Below are 15,515 nucleotides of genomic sequence, written 5' to 3' on the forward strand. Positions count from 1 at the left end.
TGTGATGATTGCCTTGACAAGGGGAGTTATGTGTGTGTGTTGTACGCGGGATCAGGGGATGGTGTGGATGGGAAGGACCTTAAAGATCACCTGGTTCCAAAACCTCCAGGGACACCTTCCCCTGTCCCAGGCTGCTCCCAGCCCAGTGTCCAGCCTGGCCTTGGGCACTGCCAGGGATCCAGGCTGGGCACCCTGTGCCAGGGCCTGCCCACCCTGCCAGGGCACAATTCCTCATTCCCAATATCCCATCCAGCCCTGTCCTGTGGCACTGGGAGCCATTCCCTGGCTCCTGTCCCTGCAGGCCTTGTCCCCAGTCCCTCTGCAGCTCTCCTGGAGCCCCTTCAGGCCCTGCCAGGGGCTCCAGGCTCTGCCCAGAGCTCAGTTTTTCCCTTTCACCCCCCAGATCTGCACCCCCCAGGATTTGTGTGCTGAGAATCAGAAGCCCAGGCCGGAGCCATGGCAGGCAGCAGCACCTTGGGATGCCAGGATCCCAACTGGGTTGGGTGGGAAGGGAGCTCAGAGCCCCCCCAGTGCCAGCCCTGCCATGGCAGGGACACCTCCCAGTGTGCCAGGGTGTGCCAGTGTCCAGCCTGGCCTTGGGCACTGCCAGGGATCCAGGTGCAGCCACAGCTGCTCTGGGCACCCTCCCGGGGCACAGTTCCTCCCCAAGCTCACTCCTTCCCACGGTGGCTCGTCCCCATGGTTGTCACCTTGTGTGAAGGCCTCGTGCACGTCGTCCCCGAGTCCTGGCAGCGCGTCCTGGGCTCCGTGTGTGGGTGTGGAGCCGGCTGAGGCTGATCGTGGGGCCACGGGCCCGGCGGGTGGGCGGCCATGGGTGGGCGAGGGCTGGGCCGAGCCCGCGGCCTGCGCCTGCGGAGACACAGAGAGCCCTTGGCACGGGGGCACGGCTGGCACCAGCCCCAAGGGAACAAACACACACAGACAGGCACGGGGCAAGGTGCAGGGAGAGCCTGGGCCCTAAATACACGGACAGGCACCTGGAAATGGGCAGGGAGAGCCTGGGCCCTAAATACACACAGACACACGGGCAGGGAGAGCCTGGGGCCCAAACACACAGGGACACGGGCAGGGAGAGCCTGGGCCCTAAATACACAGACAGGCACCTGGAAACGGGCAGGGAGAGCCTGGGCCCCAAACACACACAGACACATGGGCAGGGAGAGCCCGGGCACCAAACAGGGAGAGCCTGGGCCCCGAACACACAGACACGCACAGGGACATGAGCAGGGAGAGCCTGGGCCCCAAATACACACAGGGCAACGGGCAGGGAGAGCCTGGGCACCAAACAGGGAGAGCCTGGGCACCAAACAGGGACCAGGCAATGTGTAGGGACAGCCTGGGCCCCAAACAGGGACAGCCTGGGCACCAAACAGGCACCGGGCAATGTGTAGGGACAGCCTAGGCCCCAAACAGGGAGAGCCTGGGCCCCAGACATACACAGGAAAATGTGCAGGGAGAGCCTGGGCCCCAAACATACACAGGTCACAGGGCAGGGAGAGCCTGGGCCCCAAACACACACAGGGTAACGTGCAGAGAGAGCCTGGGCCCCAAAACATACACAGGGCAATGGGCAGGGAGAGCCTGGGCCCCAAACACACACAGACACACGCAGGGCAATGGGCAGGGACACCAGGCAATGTGTAGGGACAGCCTGGGCCCCAAACACACACTGGTGACAGGGACACGGGCAGGGACAGCCTGGGCCCCAAACACACACTGGTGACAGGGACACGGGCAGGGACAGCCTGGGCCCCAAACACACACTGATGACAGGGACACGGGCAGGGACAGCCTGGGCCCCAAACACACACAGACACACACAGGGCAATGGGCAGGAACAGCCTGTCCCCCAGAGAGCTCCTGTTGCAATGTAAGCAGGGATGGGATGGGATGTGATGCATGGGTGGGGGCTGCTGTGGGAGGTGGTGGCACCACGGGCGTAGAGCTTCATTTACTTATTTTTAAATTGTGATGTATTTTCATGTATTTTTATCTATTTTTATCTGGTTTGAGATGTTTTTTATGAAATCACATGCTCTGTATGTTTTATGCAAGGATTTATATATTTATATAGTACATATGTAGGTATTTATATATTTATTCAGATTTATTTATATATTTATTTATATATTTATATTGTATGCTTATATATGTACATTTTACATATGGATATATTAATATATTATATATACTTATATAATTTATATATGTAATAGAATAATATATTACATATATATTTATACAAAAGTAATATGTATATATTTATATATAGTATTTATATACTGCAAATGTATTACAAATATATTTGTAGTATATAAATACTATATATTTACTATATATAAATATATAGTATTTATATACTACAAATATATTTTTATATTTATATAAAAATATATTTTTATACAGTGTATATATTTTATATAATATGTATTCTATATATTTATAAAATATTTTTATATTTTATAAATTATGCATATCTGTATGAAAATTTAGATTTTAAAATATATTTATATATGTATCATATAAAAATTTATATAATACGTATATATTTATACATTACATTATAGATATTTAATATATTACATATATAGATATTTTATGTATTTTTACACTGGTATTTTAGGTATAGTCATATAATTTGACTTTCTGCTGAAAGAGTGAATTTTTAGATCTCATTTTACATTTTCTTCCAGTCCAGGCCACCCCATTCCTGCTGTGCTATCCCAAGAACCTCCAGAGCAGCTCTGCAGCAGAGGTGACAGTGCTGTCCCCAACAGGGCTGGTGGTGTCCCCTCCATGCTGAGGGACAGCCCAGGGCTCTGCCAGGTGCTGTACACAGTCCCAAAAATCCCAAAAAACCCGGGCTTCTGGTTCCGGGCAGGCAACTCTGTCAGGCTCACTTGACCAGGCTCCCCATGCCACTGAGGGGCCTGTGGGGCCAGCCTGGGCTGGCACAGGGTGACAGGCAGGGCAAGGACGGGGGGGACAGGACAGGGCTGACATGGGGTTATTGCCTCTGTGACCCTAAAAAATTGGAGCTCTGGTTTGTACCTGGTGTGTGCTGCCCACGGGGCCTGGCTGGGCTTTGTAAGAGAATCCCAGAATCCCTGAGTGGTTTGGGTGAGAAGGGGGCTTAAATCCCCCCCAGTGCCACCCCTGCCATGGCAGGGACACCTCCCAGTGTGCCAGGGTGTGCCAGTGTCCAGCCTGGCCTTGGGCACTGCCAGGGATCCAGGCTGGGCACCCTGTGCCAGGGCCTGCCCACCCTGCCAGGGCACAATTCCCAATTCCCAAGATCCCATCCATCCCTGCCCTCTGGCACTGGGAGCCATTCCCTGGCTCCTGTCCCTGCAGGCCTTGTCCCCAGTCCCTCTGCAGCTCTCCTGGAGCCCCTTCAGGCCCTGCCAGGGGCTCCAGGCTCTGCCCAGAGCTCAGTTTTTCCCTTTCACCCCCCAGATCTGCACCCCCCAGGATTTGTGTGCTGAGAATCAGAAGCCCAGGCCGGAGCCATGGCAGGCAGCAGCACCTTGGGATGCCAGGATCCCAACTGGGTTGGGTGGGAAGGGAGCTCAGAGCCCCCCCCAGTGCCAGCCCTGCCATGGCAGGGACACCTCCCAGTGTGCCAGGGTGTGCCAGTGTCCAGCCTGGCCTTGGGCACTGCCAGGGATCCAGGCTGGGCACCCTGTGCCAGGGCCTCCCAGGGAACAATCCCATCCCAAAATCCCATCCATCCCTGTCCCTTGTCCCCTGTCCCCCACTCCAGGTGTGCCCACTCCTTGGACCAAGGCACACCGTGACCCCCAGGCTGGCATTGCCCACTCCTGTCACACCCCAACAAGAGGAAATGTTTTTGTCACCAAGGCTCCTCTTTGAGACACTCCCCCTACACCGACATTCTTCGAGAAAGTGCCCGAAGCCCTGAAGGTTTCATTTCAATGGTTTTTCACCCTTGGCAGCAGCTGCCTGCCCTGATTTGCATTCCACGGCCAGCGGAGCAGCGGGGCTGGGAACGTCCCTCAGCCACGGGTGACACGGGTGACACGGTTCCTGGAAAACACCGGGGCTGTCACAGCAGCCCGTGAGGTCACAGCACATCCTGAGGGGGATGGGGACATGGGGACAGGGCCAGGGCACACTGCTCCCCCTCCCCGTGCAGCTCCTGGGGTGACTGAGCCTCGTGGGGCTCAAAGAGGGATCTGAAAGTTGTGGGGTCAGTGGAGCCTTGAGCTTTGCCTTCCTAGAAACACGTGCTGGCCCAGCTGGGGTCCCAAAAGGGCTCCTGGGTGGTGGTGACAAACAGCACCCTTGGCACAGCTCAGCAGCACTCAACTCCTGTGGCATCTGCCCGAGGACAGGCTGGAATTGTGGAGCCATGGAGCCCCTGAGGCTGGAAATCCCTCTCAGACCATGGAGTCCAACCACCCCCAGCACTGCCCAGGCCACCAGGGACTCCTGTCCCCAAGTGCCACAGCCACAGGGCTCTGAAATCCCTCCAGGGATGGGGAGCCAGCCCTGCCTGGGCAGCTGTGCCAGGGCAGGACAGCCCTTTCCAGGTGGGAATTGTTCCCAATGTCCACCCTGAGCCTGCCCTGGCCCAGCCTGAGGCCATTTCCCCTTGTCCTGTCCCTGTTCCCTGGGAGCAGAGCCCGACCCCAAATACCTGGGGCTGAGCCACAGCTGCACATCAGTGTGCGGCTCCTGCTCCAAACCCCCCCAGGTGTCCCTCTCCAGAATGAAACAATCCCATCTCCTCATGGATGATGCCAAGGGCCACATCCCCAGGGAGGGGGGACAACACCTGAAGAGGTCCAGGATGGAAAAGGGACCTGCCAGAGCCTCCCTGGGCTGGAAAGGACCTCGGAGGGGGACAGCTCCTTCCTGCTCAGAGGCTGGGAAAGGGGCTCAGCCTGAAGAAAAGGAGGCTCAGGGGTGACCTTTCCAGGGAAAAAGGAAAAAAGGAAAGGGAAAGGAAAGAGGAAAAAAAAAAAGGGAAAGAGATAAAAGAGGGAAAGGGAAAGGAAAGGAAAGGAAGGGAAAGGAAAGGAAAGGAAAGGAAAGGAAAGGAAAGGAAAGGAAAGGAAAGGAAAGGAAAGGAAAGGAAAGGAAAGGAAAGGAAAGGAAAGGAAAGGAAAGGAAAGGAAAGGAAAGGAAAGGAAAGGAAAGGAAAGGAAAGGAAAGGAAAGGAGCTGCTCTGCTGAGAGAGCAGGGGCAGCAGGGCTGGGCCAGCCTGGTGTGGGAGGACACGGAGCTGTGCCCCTGCAGGGCTGGGCACAGCCCAGAGCCACCACGGGACCTCTGTGGGTTCAGTGTCCCCATTCCCTGGCACAGCTGTGCTGGGCTCTGCTCCCAGGGTAGGGAACTCCAGGATGCCCTTTGGAAACAGAGCTGAAGTGGAGCTGAACAGGTTTGTGAACTCCTCTGGCTCTGCTTTGGAGCTGCAGCCCCAGAAACCCCAAGAATTCCTGGCTCATTGCGTGTCCTTCCTGGAAACTGCACCGGGAGGACACACAAGATGGATTTCCATTTAGAAAAACCACGGAGGGAACCTCTGACCTGGCTCCTGAAATGTTTGGGAGCCAACTTTGATTTATTGTCCCTGGCTTATCGAGCCTTGTACACAAGAGCTGTGAGGTTTAACCTAAAATGCCATTTCCAGGGAACAGGGGCTGAGCTGTGCCCTGAGCAGGGATCAGCTCCAGGGGAGGGCTGGGATGAAGGGAAGCAGTGCCCATAGGAGCCTTCCCCAGCTCTCCAAGAGGATTTCACCACCACCTCCCTCAGCCCAGCAGTTCAGCTGGAGGTCCCCCCACCCTCTGGGGAGCTGCTGCCAAATTTTCTACAACCACTGTGACAGAGGAAGGCTTTAAAGGAGAATGGGGTGGAAAAAGCCTTCAAAAATTTGGGTTGGTGTTGGGAAGGACAAAAGTTTGACAAGAAAGTCTCACAGATATGGGTGCTTGGCAGAAAGATTTTTGAATGTAGAGTCTGAAGAAGGAATAGAGATGGAAGCAAGTTTTGATATAGAAGAAAAGAATTGCTGAGCCAGTCTGACTGGATAACCAAGGAGGCAAAGGGTGTGTGAGTTAGGAGGGGTTTTTATGGCTTAGAGCAAAGGATAAACCCACCCCAGACAAGAAGATGTTTTTACCAAGCAGAAAGAGAGCACAGGCAAACAAGACTGCCAATGTAGAAAAAAGGTCTCAGAATTTTCCACTGCAAGAAAACTGAAAAACAACTTCTAACTTAAACTGCAGTGTACTGACTTTGAGTGATTGGAGAACAGTGACATGAATATGGTAATTATAGCAGTAATGATAGGCTATAGATAATAGTTAAGGTATAGATTGGTTCTACTGTATTAAGATGCTCAGCAAAGAAAAATATAGAATGCATTGTGACCAAAAGAAAAGTGTAGAATGCATTGTAACCATAAGAAAAGTATAGAATGCATTGTGACCAAAAGAAAAGTGTAGAATGCACTGTAACCAAAACCAAAGGGTCTCCAGGCCTGCCTGCAGCTGGAGCTGACAGCTGTAGGCACAGCTCTGTCACCCACAGCCCTGGACTGCTGTGACATCCTGGATGGAATAAACTGCATTTTGGAGAGCTGCCTGCAGTCCCACATCTCTCATTTAAGCTTTAACAGTGGCACCCAATGTGAGGCACCATTAGTAAGAGCCTCAATGAGGGATGTGGGACTCCAGGTTTGTCTGCAGCTGGAGCTGACAGCTGCAGGCACAGCTCTGCCACCCATGACCCTGGACTGCTGTAACTCTTGGATACAATAAACTGCATTTGGAAGAGCTGCCTGCAGTCCTGCATCCCTCATTCAGGCTCCTACAGGTTGGGAGGGGCCTTGAGGGGTGTTTGGAGCACCAAGGGCACCTCCAGGGTGCTGCTCAGGCTCCTCCTCAGCTGCTCTTTGAGAGGCTTCCCAAGGAGGCCTCACCACCCCTGTGGGCAGCTGCTCCATGGGAATTCCTGTCCCAAACCCAGCCAGAAACCCCAGCTGATGTGTGACCGTGCACATCTGGAAAGGTGCTGGCTCTGCTTCCCCCTGGGGCAGCAGCAGGCAGATCAGCACAGCTGGATTTCCCTTTTACTTCCCTTCTGCCTCCTCCTCTCCTGCACCACCTTGAACACTGGAAAAGTGTTGGATTTCTGGCTGCTGGGAATTCCAGACTTTCTGTGCTGACACACTCTGAGCCCCAGGAGAGCACTGCATTTGACCTGAGGCCATGGAGAAGTTTCCAGAATTGATTGAGAGCACTGGGATTGTGGGTGTGGAGTGGGGTAGAAGTGTGTGATGTCACAGGGTGGAAAACTTAAGAGTTTGGGGTTTTAGGATATGGTAATAAATATGGGGCAGGATGGAGGTTTTAGGGTGGAGGCTGGTCCTTCTTCACCTTCTTCTTCTTCTTCTTCTTCTTCTTCTTCTTCACCTCCTTCTTCTCCTTCCTCACCTTCTTCTTCTCTTTCTTCTTTACTTTGTTCTTCCTTCTTCTCCCTCACCAACTTCTTCTTCTCCTTCTCACTCCTCACCTTCTTCTTCTTCTTTACTTTTTCTTCTCCTTCTCCTTGCTCACCACCTTCTTCACTTTCTTCTCCTTCTTCTTCACCTCCTTCTTCTCCTTCACCTCCTTCTTCTCCTTCCTCACCTTCTTCTTATCCTTCTTTACTTTGTTCTTCTCCCTCACCACCACTTTCTCCTTCTCCTTCCTCACCTTCTTCTTCTCCATCTTCTTCTTTCTTCTCCATGGGTTTGGGTGGTATTTTGTAATTGGACAGAAAAGGCCACCCTGAAGACTTTGAGTGATCAGTCATTGGGTTAAAAGTGAAAATAATTTAGGTGTCATTTCTTAACTGGATAGTTTAACCTTGCAGGGAAAGACAGTTGGCCATTTTGCAACTTGTTAGTAGAATGCTGCAGAACTCACAACTTGTAAAACATATGAGAAATGATAAACACCTGAGTCTGAATGTGAAATTCTGTCTCAAGAGCTTCAATCCTGACCTTGACAGGGCAGAAGAAAGAAGCCCAGAACCAGCAGAGAAGCTGCCCCAGAGAGGGACAGGACCCACAGCCCCTGGAGGTTTCCAAAGCTACGTGAAGCCAGAACTGACTTGATCTAATTCCAGCTGCAGTCCTGCTTGGAAGTGTGGGATCAGGGAATTGTTTAGGTTGGAGAAGAACTTTAGTTGAGTCCAACCATTGAGTTCATCTGCTCCAAGTGGAAGGTTGAACCAAAGAGCCCCAGAAGTCCCTGAACCTACAGATGCTCACTGAGGAACTCAGAAATCCACAGATTTTACCACAGAAACGTCCCAGACTGGTTTGGGTGGGAAAAGACCTCAAAGCCCACCCAGTGCCACCCCTGCCATGGCAGGGACACCTCCCACTGTCCCAGGCTGCTCCAAGCCCTGTCCAACCTGGCCTGGGCACTGCCAGGGATCCAGGGACAGCCACAGCTGCTCTGCTCCATTTTAATGTGGAGCTTCTTCCTGGGAGCAGATTAAAGGAGAAGGGATCTTGCACACACAATAACCCCAGAGGTTTCAGATAAGCAGTTTAGACAAGTAAACATCTCATCATGCCCCAAATACTGCAGGAAATGCAGCACAAGCAGAGCAAAGAGGCCAGGAGCACATGGGCTGTGCCTCCTGTCTGGGGCTGTGTGTGCCCCAGCACAGGGCTCCTGGCAGGGATGCCAGGGGTGTCCAGGGCAGTGCTGAGGGTTCTCAGGCACATCTCAGTGCCTGGCTCCCCTCTCCAGGCTGTCCTTAGCAGAGACAGAGCCCTGAGCTCCCGCAGGAGTCACCTGGAGAGCTTTTAGCACACCCCTGATAGTGAACACTAAATATCCCAGGGGCTTTACTCAGGAAAAGCAGCATCTCCTGGCCCAGGTGTTCTCACCATGCCCAGGGCTGGGGACACACACGGAGCCGAGCCCCCAGACCCTGCACTGCCCTTGGCTCTCTCTGGGGCTGCTCCGGCTCAGCCCTCAGGATCTCCATGAGGGAAAATCCTCCCCTGGCAGGGTGGGGAGCCCCAGGGGAGCTGGGGCTGCCCCTGGAGCCCTGGGAGTGTCCAAGGCCAGGGCTGAGAGCACCCTGGGACAGTGGAAGGTGTCCCTGCCCAGGCCAGGGGTGGAAGGAGGTGACATTTAAGATCCCTTCCCACCCAAACCACTCCAGGATTCGCTGTCTCTGTGCTCAGACTGTCACAGAACCGACACTCTGGAGGGCTACAGAAAACTCACAGCTCTTGCCACTAAAACAACACCAAAACCAGTGTTTTCTGCACTTTCTGCACTGTCCCAGCCCTGAGCTCCATCCACACAGCCCTGAACATTTCCAGGCATGGAGCACCCACTGCCTCTCCTCCAAATATCCCTTTTCCATTTTTTCATGGAACCTCACAGCAATTCAGGCTGGAAAACACCTCAGTTTTGGGTTCCTATCCCCACAGCTTCTCCTCCAAGCATCCCTGCCATTTTTCATGAAAAATTGCAGCAGTTTAGGCTGGAAAACACTTCAGTTTTGAGTTCTCATCCCCACAGCTTCTCCTCTAAACATCCCTGCCATTTTTCACAGAACCTCACAGGAGTTTAGGCTGGAAAACACCTCAGTTTTGAGATCTCATCCCCATCAATTCTCCTCCAAATATCCCTGCCATTTTTAATGGAACCTCACAGCAATTCAGGCTGGAAAACACCTCAGTTATGGGTTTCTATCCCCACAGCTTCTCCTCCAAATATCCCTGCCATTTTTCATGAAAAATCGCAGCAGTTTAGGCTGGAAAACATCTCAGTTTTGGGTTCTCATCCCCATCACTCCTCCTCCAAATATCCCTGGCATATTTCACAGAACCTCACAGGAATTCAGGATGGAAACCAGCTCAGTTTTGGGTTCTCATCCCCACAGATTCTCCTCCAAATATCCCTGCCATTTTTCATGGAACCTCACAGGAGTTTAGGCTGGAAAACATCTCATCCCCACAGCTTCTCCTCCAAATATCCCTGCCATTTTTCATGGAATCTCACAGGAGTTTAGACTGGAAAACAACTCAGTTTTGGGTTCTCATCCCCATCTCCAAGGGCCCAGCAACCTCCTCCTGCCTGATGCCAAGAGCAAATGCAAGTCCCTCGCAGGAAGGCTGAATAGTAATTAATTCAGGACAGAAATAATGAACTACAGAGGAATTTAAATTCACACGTTTTTCTATTTTAACAGAAAACCCTTGACAACTGATTTTGGGAGGAAAAAAAAAACTTTTCCAACCACATTTAAACCTCCTTTGCATGAGGCTGGTGCAGCCCACGCCTCAAAGGCTGCACGAGAGGGAGCAGAGTTTGCAGTGGAGTGTCTGCACTCAGGGATGGATGGATGGATGGATGGATGGATGGATGGATGATGGATGGATGGATGGATGGATGATGGATGGATGGATGGATGGATGGATGGATGGAGGGATGGATGGATGGAGGGATGGATGGATGGATGGATGATGGATGGATGATGGATGGATGATGGATGGATGGATGGATGATGGATGGATGGATGATGGATGATGGATGATGGATGGATGGATGGATGGATGGATGGATGATGGATGGATGGATGGATGGATGGATGGATGGATGGATGATGGATGATGGATGATGGATGGATGGATGGATGGATGGATGATGGATGATGGATGGATGGATGATGGATGGATGGATGGATGGATGGATGATGGATGGATGGATGGATGGATGGATGGATGATGGATGGATGGATGGATGGATGGATGATGGATGATGGATGGATGGATGGATGGATGGATGGATGATGGATGATGGATGATGGATGGATGGATGGATGGATGGATGATGGATGATGGATGGATGGATGATGGATGGATGGATGGATGGATGGATGATGGATGGATGGATGGATGGATGGATGATGGATGGATGGATGATGGATGGATGGATGATGGATGGATGGATGATGGATGGATGATGGATGGATGGATGAGGGATGGATGGATGGATGATGGATGGATGATGGATGGATGGATGATGGATGGATGATGGATGATGGATGGATGATGGATGATGGATGATGGATGGATGATGGATGGATGATGGATGGAGGGATGGATGGATGATGGATGATGGATGGATGGATGGATGGAGCAGAGTTTGCTGTGCAGTGTCTGCACTCATGGATGGATGATGGATGGATGATGGATGGATGGATGGATGGATGGATGGATGGATGATGGATGGATGGACACAGGGATGGATGGATGGATGGATGGATGGATGGATGATGGATGATGGATGATGGATGGATGATGGATGATGGATGGATGATGGATGATGGATGATGGATGGATGATGGATGGATGGATGATGGATGGATGGATGATGGATGATGGATGGATGATGGATGATGGATGGATGATGGATGGATGGATGGGTGGATGATGGATGGAGGGATGGATGGATGATGGATGATGGATGGATGGATGGAGCAGAGTTTGCTGTGCAGTGTCTGCACTCTCTTTGGGTTCTCTCCCTGGGCTGCCTTTCTCTCCAACACTGACTGCACAGCTCCAGGCTGTGATAAAGGCTGGAATGCTGCTGGGCCGGTCCTGCAGGACCTGGCTCCCGTCCTCACAGCTCTGCCAGGCTCAGGCTGGTGCTGGGAGCACAGGGACACCTCAGGGCACACCCCAGCACCGCCTGCAGGGCCCTAATCCCATTTCTAGGAGCCCCAAATCCCATTTGTGGGAGCCCCAAATCCCATTTCTGGAACCCCAAATCCCATTTTTGGAAGCCCTAAATCCCGTTTCTGGAGCCCCATATCCCATTTGTTGGAGCCCCAAATCCCATTTTTTGAAGCCCCATATCCCATTTCTGGAGCCCCAATCCCATTTCTCAGAGTCTCAATCCCATTTCTGTATCCCCAATCCCATTTCTGGAGCCCCAATCCCATTTCTGGAGCCCCAGTTCCCGCTTTTGATCCCATCCCCTCTCCCCAGCCTCTCTGGCCCTGCACATCACGAGTGCAGTCACGGGGCTGCAGTTTCCCTGCAGGGTATTTCTCTGGGATTTGGGGCTGTGCTGCCATTTGCCTTTTTCTTTTCCTTTTTTTTTTTTCCCACCAGTAATTCAACAATTATTTACGTTAAGCAGGAAGGGAGGAGAGGCCCTTCCAGAGCTGCACACGAAACTGCTGCTGCTGCTGCTGCTGCCTGAGTAATTCCAGCTCGATCGAAGCGAGTGTGCTAAAAATAATCCACCCCCCTCGCTGCAAAGAGTCTTTGAGGGAAATATTTAAAGCAGAAAACGAGGATCGGCCCCCCCAGCCCGGGCTGTTAACCCGATTGTGGCAGGGAAATTGAATTTCCCCATGCTCCGGCTGGAGCCGCCTCCTCCCGGAGCGGGCACGCCGAGCAACATCAAAGGCTCATTAGTGGGGACGGCTAATGACCTTTGTGAGGCATTAATTACATCCCCGAGCCAGCGCAGGCATGGATGGACGGCTTCATGGCAACGGAGGCGGAGAGGCAGGGAGTCCTGTCCCCATTCCCAGAGACCCCACGGATCCCAGAGATCCCACAGATCCCAGAAATCCCACAGATCCCAGAGATCCCAGAAATCCCAGAGACCCCAGAGATCCCAGAAATCCCAGAGATCCCAGAAATCCCAGAAATCCCAGAAATCCCAGAGACCCCAGAGATCCCAGAAATCCCAGAGATCCCACAGATCCCAGAGACCTCGCAGATCCCACAGATCCCAGAGACCCCAAAGACCCCAGAGACCCCACAGATCCCAGAGATCCCAGAAATCCCACAGATCCCAGAGATCTCGCAGATCCCGCAGATCCCACAGACCCCAAAGACCCCAGAGACCTCACAGAGATTCTGCAGACCCCATAGATCCCATAGATTCCACAGATCCCAGAGACCCCACAGTTCCCTCAGATCCCACAGATCCAGCAGACAACTGTGGATCCCAGAGACCCCACAGATCCCAGAGATCCTGCAGATCCCACAGACCCCTGAGACCACAGACCCCAGAGATCCCAGAAATCCCAGAGACCCCGCAGATCCCAGAGATCCCAGAGACCCCACAGATCCCAGAGACCCCACAGATCCCAGAGATCCCAGAAATCCCACAGATCCCAGAGATCCCACAGATCCTTGTTCCCCCTGGACACACACCCAGAGGATGAGGATGGATCCCATCCCTGTCTGGCCTTGGCCTGTTCATGTACCCCACACGCAGAGGATGAGCATGGGCCCCATTCCTGTGGGATCCTGTAGTGTTCCCCACACCCAGAGGCTCACAGATCCTGTTCCCACACCCAGAGGATGAGGATGGAGCCCATCCCTGTGGGACCCTGGAGTGTTCCCCACACCTAGAGGGAGAAGGATCCTGTTCCCCACACCCAGAGGATGAGGATGGAGCCCATCCCTGTCTGCTCCTGCCCTGTTCCCCACACTCAGAGGGATTAAGATCTCGTTCCCCACACCCAGAGGCACACGGATCCGGTTCCCCACACCCAGAGGATGAGGATGGATCCCATCCCTGTCCTGGCCTGTTCTTCACACCCAGAGGATGAAGATTTTGTTCCCCACACCCAGGGGCACACAGATTTCATTCCCCACACCCAGAGGCACACAGATCTGGTTCCCCACACCCAGAGGACGAGGATGGATCCCATCCCTGTCCTGGCCTGTTCTTCACACCCAGAGGATGAAGATGGAACATTCCTGTGGGATCCTGGAGTGTTCCCCACACCCAGAGGCTCACAGATTTCATTCCCCACACCCAGGTGCACACAGATTTCATTCCTCACACCCAGAGGCACACGGATCCTCTTCTCCACACCCAGAGGATGAGGATGGATCCCATCCCTGTCCTGGCCTGTTCCCCACACTCAGAGGCACACAGATCCAGTTCCTCACACCCAGAGGCACACAGATTTCATTCCCCACACCCAGAGGATGAAGATTTTGTTCCCCACACCCAGAGGCTCACAGATTTCATTCCCCACACCCAGGGGCACACAGATTTCATTCCCCACACCCAGGGGCACACAGATTTCATTTCCCACACCCAGAGGCACACAGATTTCATTCCCCACATTTAGAGGCACACAGATTTCATCCCCCACACCCAGAGGCTCACAGATTTAATTCCCCACACTCAGAGGCTCACGCTGCTCCAGGACATGGGATGGGAGAAGCTGAGTGTGCTGTGACACCCTGACACCCACAGGGACAGACACAGAGAACACAGCTGGAGAGGGGGCTGGGGGTGAAGGGATGCACTGCAAAGCCAAACTGCAGCCTGGGCAATGCCTGCTGGGGCAGCAGCAGGAATTCCCCCATGGAAGAGGGGCTCAGGCCTTGGCACTGCCCAGGGAGGTTTGCAGTGCCCATCCTGGGGGGGTCACCTGGATCTGGCACTGGGTGCCCTGGGCTGGGCACAAGGTTGGACTCCATGGTCTGGAGGGATTTTCCAGCCTGAATTCCAGCTCTGGGACTCTGTGTTGTGCTCTGGGTCCCTGCCAGGACCTGGCTCCTCAGCCATGCCAGCCAGGAACGCTCAGGATCCATCCCAGGTGAGGGATCAGGGCATGGCCCGTGGACAATCCCACCAAAAACTCACCTGGAATGGTCCAAAAGCAGATCACTGAGCAGACACACATCCCCTGGCACATCCCCCTGCCCGGGGACAGCAGCCTGGCCAAATCATGTCCCCAGGGATGGTCACAGCTGCTGGGGACAGGAGACTGGCCAGGTCATGTCCCCAAGGAGGGTGGGAGATGCCTGGGGACAGCAGGATGATCAGACCCTGTCCCCAAGGAGGGTGGCAGCTGTGTGGGGACAGGGATGTGACCAAATCGAGTCCCCAGGGAGGATGGCAGCTGCCAAGGTACAGGAATGTGGCCAGACCCTGTCCCCAGGACAGGGGGTTCCTTGGGCATGGGGGTCCCAGGACAGGGGGTCCCAGGACAGGGGGTCCCTGGTCAAGGGGGGTCCCTGGTCAAGGGGGGTCCCAGGACAGGGGGGGTCCCAGGACAGGGGGTCCCAGGACAGGGGGGTCCCTGGGACAAGGGGGTTCCCAGGACAGGGGGGGTCCCAGGACAAGGGGGTCCCAGGACAGGGGGGTTCCCCGGAGGGGGGTTCCCAGGACAGGGGGGTCCCAGGACAGGGGGGTCCCTGGGCAGGGGGTTCCCAGGACAGGGGGGTCCCTGGGCAGGGGGGGTCCCAGGACAAGGGGGGTTCCCTGGGTATGGGGGTCCCAGGACAAGGGGGTCCCAGGACAGGGGGGTCCCTGGGCAGGGGGTTCCCAGGACAGGGGGGTCCCTGGGCAGGGGGTTCCCTGGCATGGGGGTCCCTGGGCAGGGGGGTCCCTGGGCAGGGGGGGTCCCAGGACAGGGGGGTCCCAGGACAAGGGGGTTCCCAGGACAGGGGGTCCCTGGGACAA

General features: G+C 53.9%; 1 protein-coding gene across 7 annotated transcripts in view; it reads right to left on the reverse strand.

Moving 5' to 3' along the window:
• The window catches only part of DTNB (dystrobrevin beta), a 156,937-nt gene that overhangs the window by 19,761 nt on the left and 121,661 nt on the right, over positions 1–15,515 (reverse strand). For all 7 annotated transcript variants that reach the window (XM_071417192.1, XM_071417193.1, XM_071417188.1 and 4 more), the window contains one exon: positions 711–870. In XM_071417192.1, coding sequence (XP_071273293.1) covers positions 711–870 — 160 coding nt within the window. The remainder of the gene's footprint in view (positions 1–710; positions 871–15,515) is intronic.

The sequence above is a fragment of the Agelaius tricolor genome, unplaced genomic scaffold (genome assembly GCF_023055355.1).
Source record: "Agelaius tricolor isolate 1412-34295 unplaced genomic scaffold, bAgeTri1.0.p SCAF_68, whole genome shotgun sequence".
NCBI classification, from domain to species: Eukaryota; Metazoa; Chordata; class Aves; order Passeriformes; family Icteridae; genus Agelaius; species Agelaius tricolor.